The 20435-nt window shown below is 56.5% G+C and overlaps 1 protein-coding gene across 1 annotated transcript; it reads right to left on the minus strand.

Moving 5' to 3' along the window:
* Positions 1–456: 456 nt before the first annotated feature.
* Positions 457–14314, minus strand: LOC308524725 (actin, alpha cardiac muscle-like; the record flags this gene model as incomplete). The annotated part of the gene is made up of 8 exons (XM_081099278.1): positions 457–600; positions 6868–7049; positions 7712–7900; positions 9737–9898; positions 11597–11681; positions 12852–12962; positions 13431–13559; positions 14195–14314. The coding sequence occupies 8 exons, from the start codon at positions 14312–14314 to the stop codon at positions 457–459; spliced, it is 1122 nt and encodes a 373-aa protein (XP_080955404.1).
* Positions 14315–20435: the final 6121 nt, after the last annotated feature.

Here is a 20435-nt window from a genome sequence, read left to right on the forward strand (position 1 = left end):
TGTGAGAGCGTGGGACACAGGAGAACAGGCGTGTGAGAGTGCGGGGCACAGGAGAACAGGCGTGTGAGAGTGCGGGATGTGGGGAGAACAGGCGTGTGAGAGCGTGGGATGTGGGGAGAACAGGCGTGTGAGAGTGCGGGATGTGGGGAGAACAGGCGTGTGAGAGCGTGGGATGTGGGGAGAACAGGCGTGTGAGAGCGTGGGATGTGGGGAGAACAGGTGTGTGAGAGTGAGGGATGCAAGGAGCTGCCCCTCCCAGGAAGCTCACAGCTCACACCCGCGGTCCAGACCTGCCAGCCTCGCCCAGACCATGTCCGTCCCTCCCTGGCCCTTTATTGACGTTGGGGGTGGGAAGGCCACCGCGTGGAGTGGCTCTGCACAGCGTGGGTTTGGCCAAGCTGAGGCTCAGCCGGGCATGGGCACCCGGGGACGAGCGATGGGGCTCTGGAGCCACAGTCAGAAGGACTTCCTACTGATGGCAGAGGGGCCCTCTTCCTTGTAGTCGTCACTGCTGACCCACATGTCCTTGAAGGTAGAGAGTGAGCACAGCACGGAGCCGCCCATCCAGGCACTGTACACGGAGCAGGGGCAGGTGGACACCTGGAGGGGGAGGCGGGGGGGGCAGAAGGCGGGGTCAGAGGCCAGAGAGCAGGAGAAACCAGAATCGATACTATCCTAAATCGGGGGGCACACACCCGGGCGGCGCGGCTCAGTGGTTGAGCGTCGACCAGGAGGTCACAGTTCGATTCCCAGTCAGGGCACAGGCCCAGGTTGCAGGTTTGATACCCAGTGGGGGGCGTGCAGGAGGCAGCTGATCCATGATTCCCTCTCCTCATGGATGTTTCTCTCTCTCTCTCTCCCTCTCTCTTCCTCCCTGAAATAAAAAAATATATATTTAAAATGAAATAAGTTGGGGGGATCCAGGACTTGGCTACTGACCCAGAAACACTGGATCTAAAGCAGTGTGAATACGTGAACTCAGAGGAGCCCTGCTCCTCCTCACGGAAAGCAGAGAGAGAACTACATAACCAAACACCTGGAAAAGAGAGATCCTGGGGAGACAAAGAAACAGCCCACATATGAAAGAAAAACAGGCATCACCAGAAAAGGAAGTAAACGAAATGGAGGCAATGGAGGCAAGCAACCTGTCAGAGAAAGAATTCAGAGAAACGGTCATAAGGTGGATGAAAAGAAAGGAAGACAAATTCTACAATATGTGTAAGAACCAAGAGGAAATGAAGAAGAACCAAGAAGAAATGAAAAATGGCATCACTGCTATAAAAAACTCAATAGAAAGCATCAACAGTAGATTAGAAGAAGCAGAGGACCGCATCAGTGAGCTAGAAGACAAGGTAGGAAAAAATACCCAAGCAGAGCAGCTTCTAGAAAAAAAAATTAAAAGGCAGGAGGAGAGCCTAAGAGAACTTTGGGACAACACAAAATGAAACAACATCCGCATAATAGGGGTGCCAGGAGAGGAAACTGAGCAAGGAATAGAAAACCTGTTTGAAAAAATAATGACAGAAAACTTCCCTGATATAGGGAAGAAAAAGCTCACACAAATCCAAGAAGCTCACAGAGTCCCAAACAAAATGAACCCCAAAAGACCAATGCCAAGGCAAATTATAATTAAATTGGCAAACACCAACGCCAAGGCACATTATAATTAAATTGGCAAACACTAAAGACAAAGCAAGAATCTTCAAAGGGGCCAGAGACAAAAAGTTACCTACAAAGGATCCCCCATCAGGCTAGCAACTGATTTCTCAACAGAAACGCATCAGGCAAGAAGGGAATGGAATGAAATATACAAAGTCATGCAAAGGAAGGATCTGAATCCAAGAATACTGTACCTAGCAAGGCTATCAATCAAAATTGAGGGTGAAATCAGGAGCTTCACGGACAAAAAAGGACTACGGGAATTTATTACCACCAAACCAGCAATGCAAGAAATGCTAAAGGGTCTGCTGTAAAAAGAAAAAATAGGAAACGAAGAAGGAACACAGGGGTAAAGAATAAAAATGGCGACAAACAAGTATCTATCAATAATAACTTTAAATGTAAATAGATTAAATGCCCCAATCAAAAGACATAGGGTAACTGAGTGGATAGGAAAACATGACCCATATATCTGCTGTCTACAGGAAACCCACCTCAGAAAAAAAGACGCACACAGACTGATGGTGAAGGGATGGAAAAAGGTTTTTTAGGCGAATGGAAACGAAAAAAAAGCTGGGGTAGCAATACTTATATCTGACAAATTAGATCTCAAAGTGAAGGACATAAAAAGAGATAAGGAAGGGCACTTCATAATACTAAAGGGAGCAATCCAACAAGAAGAAATAACTCTGATAAACATATACGCACCCAATATAGGAGCACCCAAATACATCAGAAAACTTCTGGAGGGGATCAAGGGAGAGATTGACAGCAATACAATCATAGTAGGGGACTTTAACACCCCACTATCACCATTGGACAAATCCTCTAAACAAAAAATCAGCAAAGAAACATCAATCCTAAATGACTCACCAGATCAGATAGAATTAATTGACATCTTCAGAACATTTCATCCCAAAGCCACAGAATATACATTCTTCTCAAGTGCACATGGGTCATTTTCAAAGATAGACCATATATTGGGTCACAGGCAAAGTCTCTTCAAATTCAAGAAGATAGAAATCATATCAAGCATCTTCTCAGATCCCAATGGCATAAAACTGGAAATCAACTACAATAAAAACAATCCAAAAAAATCAAACACATGGAGACTAAACAGCATGCTATTAAACAATGAATGGGTTACCAGAGAGATCAAAGAAGAAATAAAAAACATCATGGCAACAAACACAACAATCCAAAACCTATGGGACACAGCGAAAGCAGTCTTGAGTGGGAAGTTCATAGCTCTACAAGCCTACTGCAAAAAAAAAAAAAAAAAAAAAAAAAAGAAACAATGATAATAAATTACTTAACCCTACAACTCAAAGAGTTAGAAAAAGAGCAACAAGAAAAGCCCAGTGTAAGCAGAAGGAAAGAAATAATAAAGATCAGAGTGGAGATAAACGACATAGAGACCAAAAAAACAATACAAAAGATCAACAAAACCAAGAGCTGGTTCTTTGAAAGGATAAAGAAGATTGATAAACCTCTAGCCAGGCTCACCAAGAAACAAAGAGAGAGGACCCAAATAAACAAAATCAGAAATAAAAGAGGAGAAATAACAACAGACCCCACAGAAATACAAAGGATTGTTAAAAAATACTATGAACAACTCTACTCCAACAAACTAGACAACCTGGAGGAAATGGACATATTCCTAGAAAAATACAACCTTCCAAAACTTAATCAGGAAGAATCTAAAAATCTCAATAGGCCAATAACTATGGAAGAAATTGAAGCAGTAATCAAAAAGCTTCCAGCAAACAAAAGCCCAGGACCAGACGGCTTCACAGGGGAGTTTTACCAAACATTCAAGGAAGAACTAAAACCTTTCCTCCTCAGACTATTCCAAAAAATTCAAGAGGAAGGAACACTTCCAAGCTCATTCTATGAAGCCAGCATCACCCTAATACCAAAACCAGACAAAGACAACACAATGAAAGAGAATTACAGGCCAATATCCCTCATGAACATAGATGCCAAAATCCTCAACAAAATCCTAGCAAATCGGATCCAGCAGTACATCAGAAAGATCATACACCATGACCAAGTAGGATTTATCCCAGGGATGCAAGGATGGTACAATATCCGAAAATCAATAAACGTGATACATCACATAAACAAATTGAGAGATAATAACCACATAGTCATATCAATTGATGCAGAAAAAGCATTTGACAAAATCCACCACCCTTTCTTGATAAAAACTCTCAGCAAGGTAGGAATAGAAGGATCATACCTCAACATAATAAAAGCCATATATGACAAACCCACAGCCAACATCATACTCAATGGGCAAAAACTAAAACCATTTCCCCTAAGAACAGGAACAAGACAGGGATGCCCCCTCTCACCACTCCTGTTCAACATAGTACTGGAACTACTACCTGTTGTGATCAGACAAGAAGAAGAAATAAAAGGCATCCAGATTGGAAAAGAAGAAGTAAAACTGTCCTTATTTGCAGATGACATGATACTGTACATACAGAACCCTAAAGACTCCATCAAAAAATTATTAGACTTAATAAATGAATTCGGCAATGTAGTATGATACAAAATTAATGCCAAGAAATCTATGGCATTTCTTTACACCAATAGTGAACTTACAGAAAGTGAGACTAAAAAAGCAATCCCATTTACCATCGCAACAAAAAAATTAAGATACCTAGCAATAAACTTAACTAAGGAGATAAAAGACTTATATGCGAAAAACTACAGGACACTGAAAAAAGAGATAGAGGAAGACATAAACAGATGGAAGAACATACCGTGTTCATGGATTGGTAGAATCAACATCATCAAAATGTCCATATTACCCAAAGCAATCTATAGATTCAATGCAATCCCCATTAAAATACCAACGGCATATTTCACAGATCTAGAACGAACGCTCCAAAAATTCATCTGGAATAAAAAAAGACCTCAAATAGCTGCAGCGATCCTGAGAAAGAAGAACAAAGTAGGTGGAATCTCAATACCAGATATCAAGCTGCATTACAAAGCCACTGCTCTTAAAACATCATGGTACTGGCACAAGAACAGACATATAGATCAATGGAATAGAATAGAGAACCCAGAAATCGACCCAAACTACTATGCCCAATTAATATTCGACAAAGGAGGCAAGAGCATAAAATGGAGTCAAGACAATCTCTTCAATAAATGGTGTTGGGAAAATTGGACAGATACATGCAAAAAGATGAAACTAGACCACCAACTCACACCATACACAAAAATAAACTCAAAATGGATAAAAGACTTAAACGTAAGACGGGAAACCATAAAAATACTAGAGGAATCCACAGGCAGTGAAATTGCAAACATATGTCGAAGGAATTTCTTCTCTGATACTGCTCCTAGGGCAATGGAAACTAAAGAGAAAATAAACAAATGGGACTACATCAAAATAAAAAGCTTTTGCACAACAAAGGAAACCATCAACAAAATAACAAGAAAGCCCACTGCATGGGAGAACATATTCGCCAACGATATCACTGATAAGGGTTTAATCTCCAACATTTACAAGGTACTCATGAAACTTAATAATAGGAAGATAAACAATCCAGTCAAAAAATGGGCAACGAACCTAGATAGACATTTTTTGAAAGAGGACATACAGAAGGCCGAAAGACATATGAAAACATGCTCAAAGTCACTCATCATCCAAGAGATGCAAATCAAAACGACAATGCGGTACCATCTCACACCTGTCAGACCGGCTGTCATCAACAAATCAACAAACAACAAGTGCTGGCGAGGATGTGGAGAAAAAGGAACCCTCGTGCGCTGCTGGTGGGAATGCAGACTGGTGCAGCCACTGTGGAGAACAGTATGGAGTTTCCTCAAAAAACTAAAAATGGAACTCCCATTTGACCCAGTGATCCTACTTCCAGGACTATATCCCAAGAAAACAGAAACGCCAATCAGAAAGGATATATGCACCCCTATGTTCATAGCAGCACAATTCACCATAGCTAAGATTTGGAATCAGCCTAAGTGCCCATCAGCAGATGAATGGATTAGAAAACTGTGATACATCTACACAATGGAATACTATGCTGCGGTAAAAAAGAAGGAACTCTTGCCTTTTGCAACAACATGGCTGGAACTGGAGAGCATTATGCTAAGCGAAATAAGCCAGTCAGAGAAAGATAAATACCACATGATCTCACTCATTTGTGGAATATAGAGAACAACATAGACTGATGAACAGGGACAGATCCAAAGACAGAGAAACAGCGATCAGACTATCAATCCCCAGAGGGAAAGTAGGGGAGGGCGGGGGTAAGGGGAAGAGATCAACCAAAGGACTTGTCTGCAGGCATATAAGCCAAACCAATGGACATGGACAACAAGGGGATGAGAGCATGAGTGCGGGGGGGAGGTTGGGGGTTAATGGGGGGATGAGGACATATTTGTAATACCTTAACCCATAAAGAAATTAAAAAAAAATAAATTTGGGGCACAAAATACCAATTCCTGAATGGGCTTCCTCCCCCTGTCCAGATGTTGAACAGTCCATGTCCCCTGCCCCTCGCTGCCCCCCTGCCACCTGGCCGTGGACTTGGGCGAGTGCCTGGCGCTGGGCTAACCCCACCCTCGCTCTCCCCGACCGCTGCCTGCTCTGGCCACCAGCACCCCTCGCCCGAATCACAGCATCACTTCCGCCTGCATCCACAGCCTGCCTCCCATCTGACAGCTGGCCGACCAGCGCCCAAGCCCCTGCTGGGTCGGGTCCCTGCTGGGTCGGGTCCCTGCTGGGTCGGGCCGTTGCTCTGGATCGACCATTGCTCTGCTCAGAAGGTCCCGTTCACTCTGAGCTGCTCTACCCACTGTGCTCTCAGCCCTGCCAACCCCTCCCAGCGCCTCCAGACAGCAGCCTCTGGGCCCCTGCAGGCGTGGTTCCCTCAGCCCAGTGTGGTTCCCGCTACCCCCATGGCCTCACTCCTGCAGGCATTTCCTCACCGGCACCTCCCAGGAGCCCCCACCCCTCCTCCCCCTCCACTGGTATCGCCCTGTGATGCTGACGTCAGGGGTCAGGGGTCAGGGGTCACAATGGACTTGCTCTGCCCATCGTGTTCCCCCACTGGACGGTGAGCTCCAGGGGGCGCCCCTTCTGTGGGCTGTGCCCCACGCGCTGGGCCAGCACCTGGCACCTCAGAGGCTTCCGGAAATGCCTGCCCCGCGGGGGACGGGAGGACCCACCTTCACCTTAGTCCTCGGGGACACCAGGGCGGACAGCTCCCGCTGCATGCGGGCCCGCAGGCTGGGGGAGGAGCCGGTGCCTCCGGACAGCAGCACACTCCCGAAGAGGGCTCTCTGCTGGTTGGCGCTGCAGGAGCTGACGCTGCGGAAGGCGAGCATGTGGGCGCCCAGGCTGTTCCTCCCTGGGGGCGGGAGGGGGAGGGGGGGAGTGGCCATCGTGTGGGGGCGCAGTCACACCTGACAAATCAAATACCAGCCCCCGTGGGAGTCCGCGGCTGTGAAAGGGGGGAGTGTGGGGGGTGGGTTACAGGTTGCAACCCACATACAAGGTCAGCAAAGCGGCGGGCACACAGTAGGTGCTTCCTAAGTGACAGCTGGCTCCGGAGGCACTTTTGAATGGGGTGCAGACTCGCTACCACTTGCTACTCAAAGCGCAGCCCTCTCCCCGCTGCCCCCTGCTCCTTCTCTGGCACGGCATCTGCATGTCCGTGTCCGCCTGTCTGTGTCCACCTGTCCGTGTCCGCCTGTCCGTGTCCGCCTGTCCATGTCCACCTGTCCACGTCCGCCTGTTCACATCCGCCCGTCTGTGTCCGCCTGTCCGTGTCCACCTGTCCACGTCCGCCTGTTCACATCCGCCCGTCCACGTTCGCCTGTCTGTGTCCTCCTGTCCGTGTCCGCCTGTTCGCATCCGCCCGCCCGTGTCTGCCTGTCCGCGTCCACCTGTCTGTGTCCACCTGTCCACGTCCGCCTGTTCACATCCACCCGTCCACGTCTGCCCGTCTGTGTCCCCTGGTCCGTGTCCGCCTGCCCATGCCCGCCTGACCACGCCCTCCCGCCCGCTCACCTATGAGGTCCGGCTGGAAAAGCACCTCCATGCAGAGGAACATCTCCTGCCCGAGGTCGATCTCCCGGCCGTCCGGCAGCTGGTGCGTCCATGCCCGGGTCAGCAAGGGGGCTGCCGCCTTCTCCTTGTCGAAGTTCAAAGCCACATAGCAGCATTTCTCTTTCAGGTCCCGGATGTACTCCCGGTCGCCTGGGAGGAGGGAGCCGGGGGAGGAGGGATGAAGGCGAGGTGGCTCACAAAGTCAGCCACTCCTCACGGTAGGACACAGTTTCTACTTTGGTCTCGGATCCCAGCCCCTCTCGGTGAGATGCGTGCTGGGGCCTGGGTTTGTGGACCAGAAAGCAGAATAGTGATGCCTGAATGAGGAGGACATGTCTGAAAAATGTCCGGCCAGCGTGGCTCAGGGGTTGAGCGTCGACCCATGAATCAGGGGATCACAGTTCGATTCCTGGTCAGGGCCCAGGCCCGGGCTGCAGGCTGAAGCCCCAGTGTGGGGCGTGCAGGAGGCAGCCGATCCATGATTCTCTCTCCTCTTTGATGTTTCTCTCTCTCTCCCTCCCCCTTCCTCTCTGAATTCAGGATATATGTATATAATATACGTTTTTAAAGAAACTTTTTTGAGGGTTAATCCTCACCTGAGGATATTTTCCCATTGATCTTTTAGAGAGAGTGGAAGAGAGAGTGAAAGACAGAGGGAAATTTCGATGTGAAAGAAACACATAGATTGGTTGCCTCCTGCACGAGCCCCGACCAGGGCCTGGGCTGGGGAGGAACCTGCAACCATGGTACATGCCCTTGACTGGAATCGAACCTGGGACCCTTTGGTCCGCAGGCCAACGCTCTATTCACTGAGCCAAACTGGCTAGGGCAAAAATATAAATATTTTTTAAAATATATTTTTATTTATTTCAGAGAGGAAAGGAGAGGGAGAGAGAGATAGAAACATCAATGATGAGAATGACTGATTGGCTGCCTCCTGCACAACCCCTACTGGGGATTGAGCCTGCAACCTGGGCATGTGCCCTTAACCAGAATCGAACGCAAGACCCTTCAGTCTGCAGGCCCACACTCTATCCACTGAGCCAATTCAGCTAGGGCAAAAAATATACATTTTTTATAAAGATAAAGGCCCTAGTTGATTTGGCTCAGTGGATAGAGCTTTGGCCCATGGACTGAATGGTCCTGGGTTTGATTCTGTCCAAGGGCATGTACCTCAACTGCAGGCTCAATTCTTGGTCCTAGTCAACCTTCCTAAACCTCTTCCTCTTGCATAGAGATCATTGTTCCCCCTGGTGGCAGGAAGCAATGAGAAAATGTATGTAAGATGTTTACTCAACCCAGTACCTGTATAGGACAAGTACTCTGCAAACCTTAAATCATCATAAGGGTCAGCACCCCCAATACCACCACCATCACCACCATCATCATCATCATTGTCACCACCACCACCAACACCATCATCATCATCAACACCATCATCACCATCATGAACACCATCACCATCACCACCACCATCAACACCACCATCATCACCATCATCACCACCAACACCATCATCACCATCATCATAACCATCACCACCACCAACACCACCATCATCACCACCATCATCACCATCATCATCACCATCAACATCACCATCACCACCACCACCACCACCATCACCATCACCATCATCACCACCATCATCACCATCACCACCATCACAACCATCATCACAACCATCATTACCACCATCAACACCATCATCACCATCATCACCATCATCATCACCATCAACATCACCATCAACACCAACATCACCATCATCACCATCAACATCACCATCATCATCACCATCAACATCACCATCAACATCACCATCACCACCATCATCATCATGACTGTCATCGTCAATCAGTTAAGTGTCCCTGGACATAGATGGGTTGTTTCTGGAACGTGGATGATGGTTAAGCAGCCTTCGTGTCAGGAACTGAGGGCTGTAAGTTGAACAAGCCAGAAAGGGTGTTACCGCGGGGCCCCTACCTGTGCCCACCAGAGAATTCCCCTTCTGGGACAGCAGCTGCATGAGGTACAGGGTTATGTCCTGGCCTGCCACCTCCATCTGCATGGTCGACTGGCGCAGCGGGTAGCCCTCAATGATGGGCACAAAGTGTGTCATCCCGTCTCCAGATTCAATGATTGTTCCTACGCAAGAGAGCACACGGGCATCGTAAAGTGGGGGGCATGGCAGCCCTCATCACCCATCAGCTCGGCGGGAAGAGATGGCGAAGGGGGTAGTCCTGGGAGGGGAAGGCCGAGGGTCTGGGGAGCAAACTGTCCCCCGGAGGGAGTGGCTGGGCTGGAGGACTTCTGGGTCAGACCAGGACTGACTCCGCTGGACAGGAAGTCCGGGCGTCCTTCTCAAAGCGGACACACAGGGCCCAGCAGCGGCTGCCGAAGAGGCGGAGGCGGGAGCAGAGTGGCGTGCTCTCCACCCTCCTCCCGTAGGGACCGGCGGGGCGATGCGGGCGCAGGGACCGTCGGGAAGGCCTGGGATGGCGCGGGGGCGGCAGGCGAGGAGGAGGCACGCATCTGGGTGAGCAGGGAAACGGGAGTCCCGCTGCTCGCAGGAGGGAGGGCGTGGGGCCTTGTGTGACGTGGCTTCTCCTGAACCGGCCACAGCTGCCCAGGGCCTGGGTCGTCGGCCTTTCACCTGTTGAGTCTGGTCACCGAGAACTTCAAGTTTAAAGGAAGCAAAATGGCCCGGCCGGCGTGGCTCAGGGGTTGAGCGTCGACCTATGAACCAGGAGGTCACAGTTCGATTCCTGGTCGGGGCACAGGCCAGGGTTGCGGGCTCGATCCCCAGTGGGGGGTGTGAGGAGGCAGCCGGTCCATGATTCTCTCTCTTCATTGGTGTTTCTCTCTCTCTCTCTCTCCCTCTCCCTCTCCCTTCCTCTCTGAAGTCAATAAAAATATATTTTTTTTATTTTTTTTTTTTATTTTTTTTTTAAAATATATTTTATTGATTTCTTACAGAGAGGAAGGTAGAGGGATAGAGAGCCAGAAACACCCATGAGAGAGAAACATGGATCAGCTGCCTCCTGCACGGCCCCCCACTGGGGATGTGCCGCAACCAAGGTACATGCCCTTGACCGGAATCGAACCGGGGACCCTTGAGTCCGCAGGCCGAAGCTTTATCCACTGAGCTAAACCGGTACTGGCTATAAAAATATATTAAAAAACAAATAAAGGAAGCAAAGGCAGCATGAGTCCACGCCCGGCTAAGCTGGGACCCGGCGCGGGTCCCCCCTCCAACCCGAACCACCTGAAAACGGGGACAAAATACAGGAAACGACCATGGACCAGACCCTGGGACCGGGCGACGGAGGCCCCCGAGAGGCAGCGTCACGGAAGGCAGCCCCTCACCCTCGCGCACACGCCGAACCCCCGGCACAGCTGCAGCAAACGGGACCCGGCAAGTCACCAAAGGACAGCAGGCCCCGGCGAGGGGCTACACCTCGAGGATGCAGGGCCGTGTAGCTGTCAACAACCCATAACTGTCGCCGGCCGGTGGCTCAGTGGTTAGAGCGCCGGTCTGCCCACCGAAGGGTCACAGGTCCCATTCCAGGTCCAGGGCCAGTCCCTGGGTGAGAGGCTTGACCCCTGGCCCCGGGTCGGGCATATGTGGGAGGCAAACACTCGATGCGTCTCTCTCACATCCATGTTCCTCTCGCTCTCTCTGAACCCCTCCCCTCCTTCTACTCGCTCTAAAAATTCATGAAGAAGCCTGGCCAGTGTGGCTCAGTGGTTGAGTGTTGAGGGGAGCACAGGGCTAGACCAGGAGGGGTGCGCAGCGGAGGGCGGGGGTGGGGGTGGGCTCCAGGGTCCCCGGGGGCCACTCACCCGTGGTCAGGCCGGAGGAGAAGAGAGACAGGACCCCTTGGTTGACCAGGTACAGGGCGGGCACGTTGAAGGTCTCGAACAGGATCTGTGGGGAGGATGGGGCGGCGCTGCAGCCAGGCCGGTCGGCGGGCCACCTTCTCTGCTGCGAGCCTCCTGCTTGCGGGGGTGGGGGGTGGGGGCGGCGGGGGGGGGGGCGGGGGGCTGGCTCCCCGGAGAGATGCAGACAAGGGGCCAGGAGCAGGGCCTCGGCACCCTGCCCGGCGCCCCGCCCCACCCGCTCAGGGCTGTTTCCAGTTTGTGAACTGGGCTCACACCTCCCCGGTGCCCTGCGGGCACAGAGCGCGGGGGACAATGCTGAGCCAGTGCCTCCGCGAAGCCGCTGTCCCTGCTGCTCTGGGGGAGGGGGGAGTGTTGGGGAGAGGGGGGCGAGCCCACATCCCCCAAATCCCCACATGAGACTCGGGGCGACTCGCTTGCTTCCTAATAACGGTAACGACAAAAGCTCAAGCCATGTCCTGGCCGCTGGCTCTGTTGGTTGGAGCGTGGCCCTGTGCACCCAGAGGTTGTGAGTTCGATTCCCAGTCAGGGCACAGGCGAGGTGGCAGGTTTACTCCCTGGTCTGCGGGAGGCGGCCTATCGATGTTTCTCTCACATCAATGTTTCTCTCTCTCCCTCCCTCCCTCTCGCTCTAATATCAATAAAAACATACTGATGTTTTTTCCTTGGTTGAGGATTTCAAAAAGCTGACAGCCGTGTGTTAAGTGGACACCAGACGCTCAGTCCCCTGAGTGGCGGGGTCAGAAGGTGCTGACTGCGGGAGGGACAGGGTGGGGGGAAGGGATGGGGCAGGAGGGACAGAGGACGACGGACGGACAGGGAGACAGGCCCTTGCGTTTCCTGCTGTGGCAACCCCCCTCAGGGCTGTGACACTGGACCCCACCTTGTCCATGTGAGAGACCAGGGGACAGGAATGCGAGGGAGCAGGTGGCCGAGGGGCCTGGACTTGGGCCGCTGGACACGGCGGGGCTGGGGCAGGCGAAGCTGGCGGGGGGAGGTCTCTCCTGCCAGAGGGTGACACGGGGCGGCCCTCGGTGTGACCGCCGCTGAGGGGGCGCCAGGACGCGGGGCCAGGCAGGGCCCTGCTGCTTCTTCATCGGCGCGTCCAAGTCCTCGCGGGAGAAGCTGAGAGAGTGACCGGCAGGGGCGCCAGCGGCCCCTCCGCCCCGGGCCTGCCTCCTGCCCGCCCGGCCCTCACCTGGGCCGTCCTCTCTTTGCTGGCCTTGGGGTTCGAGGGCGGCTCTGTGAGCAGCAAGGGGTGCTGCTCCGGGGCCGCACGGAGCACCTGGTAGAAGGTGTGGTGCCAGATCTGGGGGGACACGGGGAGGGCGGCCGTGAGCACAGTCTGGGCACCTCCTGTGGACGTGACCCTGACAGGACGGGGAGCACGCGCCCGGGTCAAGCGCCTGGTGGTGTCCCTGGAGGGCAGTCCCAGCCCTGAGACCATGGGGAGCCCGGGACTGGGGGGGGGGGGAGGCAGCGGAGCGCCCGGGGTCAGGCCCCGCGGAAGTCCCCACCCTCCGCCCCCAGGTGGCGGGCAGGCACCTGGGCCTCCTGAGCCCATTTCCTGTTGGCCAGGTGGCGATGATGTCCGTGGGGCCTGTCTATTCGTGTCCTGCAGCCACATCACCAAGCCCCGCAGAGCGGGCGGCTTAAACCACAGGCATGTGCTGCTGGAGGCCGAGACCCAGGTGTGGGCAGGGCCGGGCGCTGGAGACGCCCAGGGAGCTGGGTGCCGCGGGGACCTCCCTCCCCCGAGGCCATGGGCCGCGCCTACCTTCTCCATGTGGTCCCAGTTGGTGACCGTGGCCCGCGAGAGGGGGTACACCAGGTTGAGTTTCTTTCGTTGCTCCTGAACCTCGTCGCCGATGAACCAGACTTTCTTGTCCAGCCCCACCATCAGGTCCTGGGAAGGCGGGGACAGGCGTGGGGGGGAGGGAGTGGGGGGGGACCACCTGCGCCCCCCCTGCGTGCATGACCGCTGTCGGCATGGCTCCCGGTCACGCTGGTTCTGTGGCCTCGCAAGCCTGCACCCCGTTTCCAAATAATACCCCTGAGAGGTGTCAGCCAGTGACCCCCAGGGGATGGGACTGCTGCTGCCACTGCGTGGACACGCGTCCCGACCACATCTGGTGGGGGACCCGCCAAGAAGGAGAGGGGGGCGAGGGGACCGTGTGGGGGGCAGGCACCGGCCTCCGCATTCGGGGCGCTGGCGGGAGGGGCCTCCCGGCTGCTCTCTGGGAGAAGGAACCAGCTACTTGCAGATCCTCCCCATGGTCCCTGCGGGGCTGCCAAGGGTCCCTGTGGGATCCGGTGCTGCCAGCGCAGCCCTGGCTCTGGGGGATCGGGGAGGCCTACGCCACAGACCTGCTGAAGCAGACAGCATGGGGGGCCAGCCCTCGCCTTCGTCCCCCCTCGCTCCCCCGGCTGACCTCGGCCCCACCTGCTCAGAGGGCTCCACAGGCCAGCCCCGCGGGAGGGCCGGCTCAGCACCCAGCACCCAGCACCCAGCACCCAGGCAGGGCGCCTGCTGTCACTCACGTCTTCGAGGTGCCGGAACTTGCCGAGGACGGTGGGGAAGACGGCCAGGGGCACCTTTGCCCCCGCGAAGCCCACCTTGCTGGAGCCGGAGCCGAAGTCGCAGATGATGGGCACGCTCATGGCGTCCTGGGGCCCCAACAGGGCTGCGGGGAAGACGGACGGGCGTCTGTGCCCAGTGAGGCCTCCACCCGCCGCCGATCTGCCAGCGTGGCCCCGGGCGCGGAGCTCACAGGCTCTGCGTGTGGCCAGGCAGCTGGCTCCCCACACCCGGGGCCGGGCCTGCCGGGCTGAGCCACCCCTGGCTGCTGTGGGCAGTGGCTGGGCAGGAGGACCTTTCCCGTGGCCACTGGATTGGGCCAGGCTGGGGGAGGGAGGCCCATGGTGAGCTCCGGCCTCACACACCTGACCCCCACGCTCCGCACCCCCTCCCTGTTCCTGGCGGGCGTGGCCTGCTCCATGGGGCTCCTCTGAAGCAGCCCCTCGCTCCCCACTCACGGAGCAGGGCTGGCAAGGCCCCAGCAGGCCCGGGTCCCAGCCGCCTCTCCCCTCCCCACTCCAGTACCGCCTCCCGGGGCCTGGGCTGGCCTCCTGGCCCCACGTGGACACCAGACCCTCCCCTACCCCCTTCCAGTCAACGTTCCCCATGGCTGCGCCAGTTTAGAAAACACGACGAAAACACAGAACAAGGTTATGACCACCCACGGCCCTGCCCCTGCGGTTGCCAGTCATTTACATTTATTTAATATATTTGTATGATCTCGGAGAGGCAGGGAGAGGGAGGGAGAGAGAAACATCAGTGACGAGAGAGAATCGGGGATCGGCTGCCTCCTGCACGCCCCCCTCTGGGGATGGAGCCCACAGCCCAGGCCTGTGCCCTGATGGGATTGTGCCAGGACCTCCTGGTTCCTAGGTCCACGCTCAAACCCTGAGCCACACCAGCCACCAGCTATATTTGAGCTGGTTTGAAACTTAAACTTTAACCCGTGTGTGTGTCACTTTTTAAAAAGTGATTGTGCTCAAAAAGGAATCCATCGCCCGTAACCAAGTCTTGATCACGACCGATGTTCCCTTCAGAGGCGATTTCATTCCTTTTCAGATCCAGAAAGACCCAGGCTCATCACGGAAAATGAGGGGCAAGCCCTGCGGATCCGCCCCGCAGACGCCATTGTGATTGCGGGGAGCGCCCTCCAGTCCTCCGCACAGCGCACTGTGCCCCATGGCCGCGCCCCGCGCCCCTCCCCGGGCTCCTCCCCGCGCCCCTCCCCCAGCGCCCGCCCCCCCCCCCCGCGCCCCGCGCCCCCCGCGCCCCGCGCCCCTCCCGTCCCCGCGCCCCTCCCGTCCCCCGCGCCCCTCCCGTCCCCCGCGCCCCTCCCGTCCCCGCGCCCCTCCCGTTCCCCGCGCCCAGGCAGCAGGCGCCGCCCTCTCACCACGGGCTCTGAGCACCGCGGCCAGCGCGGAGCTTCTGATGGTCAAGCAGGTGCCGGTCTTGCACCAGGACATCTTCTCTCCCAGGAAACAATGTCTGAAAGGAGATTCTGGAAGAGTTTAAAGAGACGCTGGAAACTTCGAGCCCAAGCAGAGCCGCTAAGAACCACCTGACAGCCGCCCGCACCTGCCGCCCGCACCTGCCGCCCGCCCGCCCGCACCTGCCGCCCGCACCTGCCGCCGCCCGCCCGCACCTGCCGCCCGCCCGCCCGCACCTGCCGCCCGCCCGCCCGCCCGCACCTGCCGCCCGCACCTGCCGCCGCCCGCACCTGCCGCCCGCCCCGCCCGCCCGCACCTGCCGCCCGCACCTGCCGCCCGCACCTGCCGCCCGCCCCGCCCGCCCGCACCTGCCGCCCGCACCTGCCGCCGCCCGCCAGGGGCAGACCGCCACCTGAAGGCCCGCAGGACTCCGTCCGCCCAGGCGCAGGCCTCTGTCCGGAGCCCCAGCCTCCGAGGGGCGCCCTCCCGCCCGCCGCCACCCAACAATCGCCTGTGTGCTGTAACAGCCGCGGCGCCTCCCTCCCGCCCCGGCCCCGCCTCGCTCTGCGCTTCCTGTGTGTGTGTGTGGGGGGGGGGGGGGCCCTGCGGGGGACTGTCCCGCGCAGGACCCCGGACCCGGCCCAGCCAACACCCCAGGCCTCCCGGGGGTCGGGGCCGAGTGGGCTGCCACCGGGGCAGAAGCGCGCAGGTGTCCATCCTAGACAGGCGGGGGCGGGAGAGGGACAGCCCCCTTGCTGGGCGGGGCATCCGCGCGGGGTGCTCCAGGTGTGGGCAGGAGGGGCGCTAGCAGGGCCCCCCACGCCATCTCCACAGACGCTTCAGAATGGCCGCCTGGATGCTGACCGTCACCACCGGGACCAGGCCCAGCTGGACACACCCCCTCTCTCCCCGAGGTCGCTGCGCCGCACCCCCGGCTTCAACAGGGGAGACGCGGGTTGGCATTCTGCCTGGAGAGGCCACAGAGTCCGGCCTATGAGCCAGGAGGTCACCATTCGGTTCCCGTGGGCACGTGCCCGCGTCGTGGCTCCATCCCTGTGTGGGCCGTGCAGGAGGCAGGTGATGCTCTCTCGCCATTGATGTTTCTCCTCTCTCTCCCCCCTTCCTCTCTGAAATCAATAAAAATATATATATTTTTAAAAACACACCCATTAAACGGCACATTAGAAACACCACGGCCAACGGTTTGGCTCAGTGGATAGAGCGTCCGCCTGCGGACGGAAGGGTCCCAGGTTCGATTCCGGTCAAGGGCATGTATCTTGGCTGCGGGCACATCCCCAGTAGAAGATGTGCAGGAGGCAGCTGATCGATGTTTCTCTCTCATCGACGTTTCTAACTCTCTATTCCTCTCCCTTCCTCTCTGTAAAAAATCAATAAAATATATTAAAAAAAAAAAAAAGAAAGAAACACCACGACGAGTCAGAGGAAAGGAAGGGCTGGGACCAGGCCCCGAGACCAGGTGCCCCTGGGCAGCAGGAGGACCCGGCCGGTGCTGGCCCATCCCAGGATGGCACTCCCAGCAGAGCCCGGGTGGCCTCTGCGGTTAGGGGTTCGAGCATCATTCATTCCCGTCCACTCACTGCGCCGTGGGCGCCGCCCCTTCCCAGCCCTGGGACAGGAGCAGGAGGTCGAGGTCAGATCAGGGCCAGGGAGGGAGGGCGGAGAGAGGACAGCTTGGACCTGGGTGCTGCACGTCACCAGCGTGGACAGCACGAGGCCCACAGACCAAGAGAACGGCCCTCGTCCTCCCCGTGCCTCAGTTTCCCTCCCAAGGAAACAAAGGGCACGTCTCCAGCTCTGAGCAAAAGCCTTTCTGCTGGGCTGTCTCTTCAGAGGTCTCGGGGGCGTGAACTCCCGCAACCTGTCTGCAGGGTAAACGGTGACACAGGCACAGGGACCCCGGAGCCACACGCATCAGTGGGGAGCCCTCCCGGCTCCCCGTCCAGCTCGGCTCCATCCGGCCGAGGGCCTCTCCAGGCCTGGCAGGGACTGTGCAATGGGAAGGGTGGGCTGGGCTGGCTCCCTGGGCACTGGCTGGGAGCAGGGAGGACTCCACCTTCTGCAGGGACTGGAACCAGCCAGCAGAGGGCGACAGCCTCTGCTGCCCCCCAAGGCAGGCAGCTGGGCTGGGGGACCACACCCGGTTCCCCATCAGCAGGGGGAGGGGAGGGGGAGGCTGAGCGAGGGCTCTGGGGCCGGGTGGGCATCCAGCTGCCCTGGGAGGCCTGCGCCGCCTGCCCTCCGGTGGCCGCACTGCGCAGGCCGAGCCCTCCGGGAGCCGGACGGCAGCACAGACTCCGTGCTCATGGCTTTTCCGGGGACGGAGTGCCCACCCGGTGTCTGCGCCCCTGTGTCTACGGGGTCCCTGGAGTTTCAGGGGAGCGCTGGGGGTGCGGTGTGCTGCATGGGGGCTCCAGGGCATGAGATGCTGCCACGGAGGTGGGGTGGCCTCAGGGACATGGACCAGGTGGCACTGGGGCAGAGCCGCGTCTCACAGAGCGGATCCATTTCTCTTCCAGGTAAAACAAACTCTGCCCGGGGAGGCGGCGGTGGACGCCAGGCCCAGGAAAATAACGGTACTTGGTCATCTAAGCCTCAGAAGGCAGGAGAGGGGTGGGGGGATGGGGAGGTGTTCTCCACCCGTGGCCCTCGCTCCGCTGAGGCAGGACTCCGCCCTGCTTAGCCGCTGGGAGGGACCACGGGACAAAGAGCCGCCGCCCAGAGGTGCAGCCACAGGACCCCTGTCGCTGGGGGTGCAGGAGGGGGTGGGGGAGGGGGAGGCCCATCAGAGCAAATGGCCACAGGGTGAGGGGCCGCTTACCCAGAGGTCGCAGGTGAAGGAGACCCAGGCTCTGGGCAGCCCAGGGTTCCATTTTCGCTCTGCCCTTTTACTGCTGTGTGCCCTCCAGGAAGTCACTCGCCCTCTCTGTGCAGGGCCAAGTGCTCTGGACCTTCTCACTGTGAATCCCCTTTCCAGGCCCTGATTTGAACTGCGGTTTGGGTCACCATGGTAACTGATTCTGCTTTGTGTCCCACGGCCTGGAGGTTCCTTTGCATAAACCACAATTAAGGCTTTGCCTTTGTTGTTAACTGTCACCTCACAGTATTTTTCTACTGATGCTTAGATGGGGGCGGGGGGGGGGAGGAGAGAGAGAGAACCCCTAACCCAAACATCCCGGCTGATTAAAGCTGCAACCCAGCCACCTGCCAGGACCGGGAATCAGCCCGGGACCCTTCGGTGCCTGGGCCGAAGCGCTACCCGCTGTGCCACGCCGGCCAGGGCGGACCTGAACTTGCAGGCTTCACAGAACAGCTTTCCCAGCTCCGGAAATGAACCCCATAACGAAGGCTTTGAATCGAGTGTTACCCCGTCCCGGGTGGGATCTAGGGTCTCCTGGCCTGGACATTCTCCAGAGGCCATAGAGCAGCGGTTCTCAACCTTCCAAATGCCGAGACCCTTTAATACAGCTCCTCATGTTGTGGTGACCTCCAACCATAAAATTATTTTCGCTGCTACTTCATAACTGTCATGTTGCTACTGTTATGAATCGTAACGTAAATATCGGATATGCAGGATATACTTTCATTGTTACACATTGAACATAATTAAAGCATAGTGATTAATCACAAAAACAATATGTAATTATATATGTGTTTTCTGACGGTTTTAGGCGACCCCTGTGAAAGGGTTATTTGACCCCCAAAGGGGTCGCGACCCACAGGTTGAGAACCGCTGCCATAGAGGAAACACGGAACCGGACAGCAAGCAGCCCAGGGGCTCCTGAGAAACGGAGCCGCCCGCGCGAGGCTCGGCCGTGGGAGGCGCCCTAAGGCCCACGCGGCCCACAGCTCAGCAGTTGACACAGGTTGGGTCCCTGAGCTCGAGGTTTCCCTTCCCGGAAGGTGCCCCGGACCAAGTCCCCTAGGAGAGACTGAGACCCCCCCCCAAATGACAAGGTTTGTACAGAAATTTCAAAAACGTGGTGAAAAGCAGACGACTCAGAAGCAGCAGCACAGCAAGGGGTGCGTGTGCGTGTGCGTGCATGTGAGTGCGCGTGTGCGTGTGCATGTGCATGTCTGTGTGTGCGTGTGCGTGTAGGTGAGGGCCCTGGGTATGACGCCGGAACAACGGGCACGTTGGCCACTTCCCCGCACGACAGCCTCCCGTCGGTCGCAGTGGAGGCGACTTCCACGCGCGTTCCCACACTCAGTCGCTTCAGCCACGGACGTGAATTTCCCTCCACCTTCCTCTGACGTCTCCTCTAGGCCTCCTCCCTCACCCACGTGTACGGTGCCTTTCCGGTAAATTCTTCTCAGAGTGAAAGGCTTTTTCACCATTTCCGGCTGTGTCCACCTGGGGCTTTCTGTACAGCGTGAAGTAGAAAAAGTACTTTTATTGGTTTCAGAGAGGGAGAGAGAAACAGCAGTGATGAGAACCATGGACCGGCCGCCTCCTGCACGCCCCCTGCTGGGGATGGAGCCCGCATCCCGGGCCTGTGCCCGGACCGGGAATCGAGCCGTGGCCTCCAGGTTCATAGATGGACGCTCAGCCACGGAGCCACGCCGGCCGGGCGGGTTGTGTTTCTCCCAGGACACCCAGCTGGCCTGGCACCCGTGTGGACGCGGCCTGCCCTCTGCGTCACTCCCAGGCCAGCGGGTCCTTGCGGGCCCGGGGCGGGCTCTGGGCGGGGCTGCCTGTGGCTCCTTCCAGACCTGTCCCAGCTGCGGCTGTGGGAGACCCCGGGCCTGGGAGGGCATC

The sequence above is a fragment of the Myotis nattereri genome (genome assembly GCF_964212035.1).
Source record: "Myotis nattereri genome assembly, chromosome: 9".
In the NCBI taxonomy this organism is placed as follows: Eukaryota; Metazoa; Chordata; class Mammalia; order Chiroptera; family Vespertilionidae; genus Myotis; species Myotis nattereri.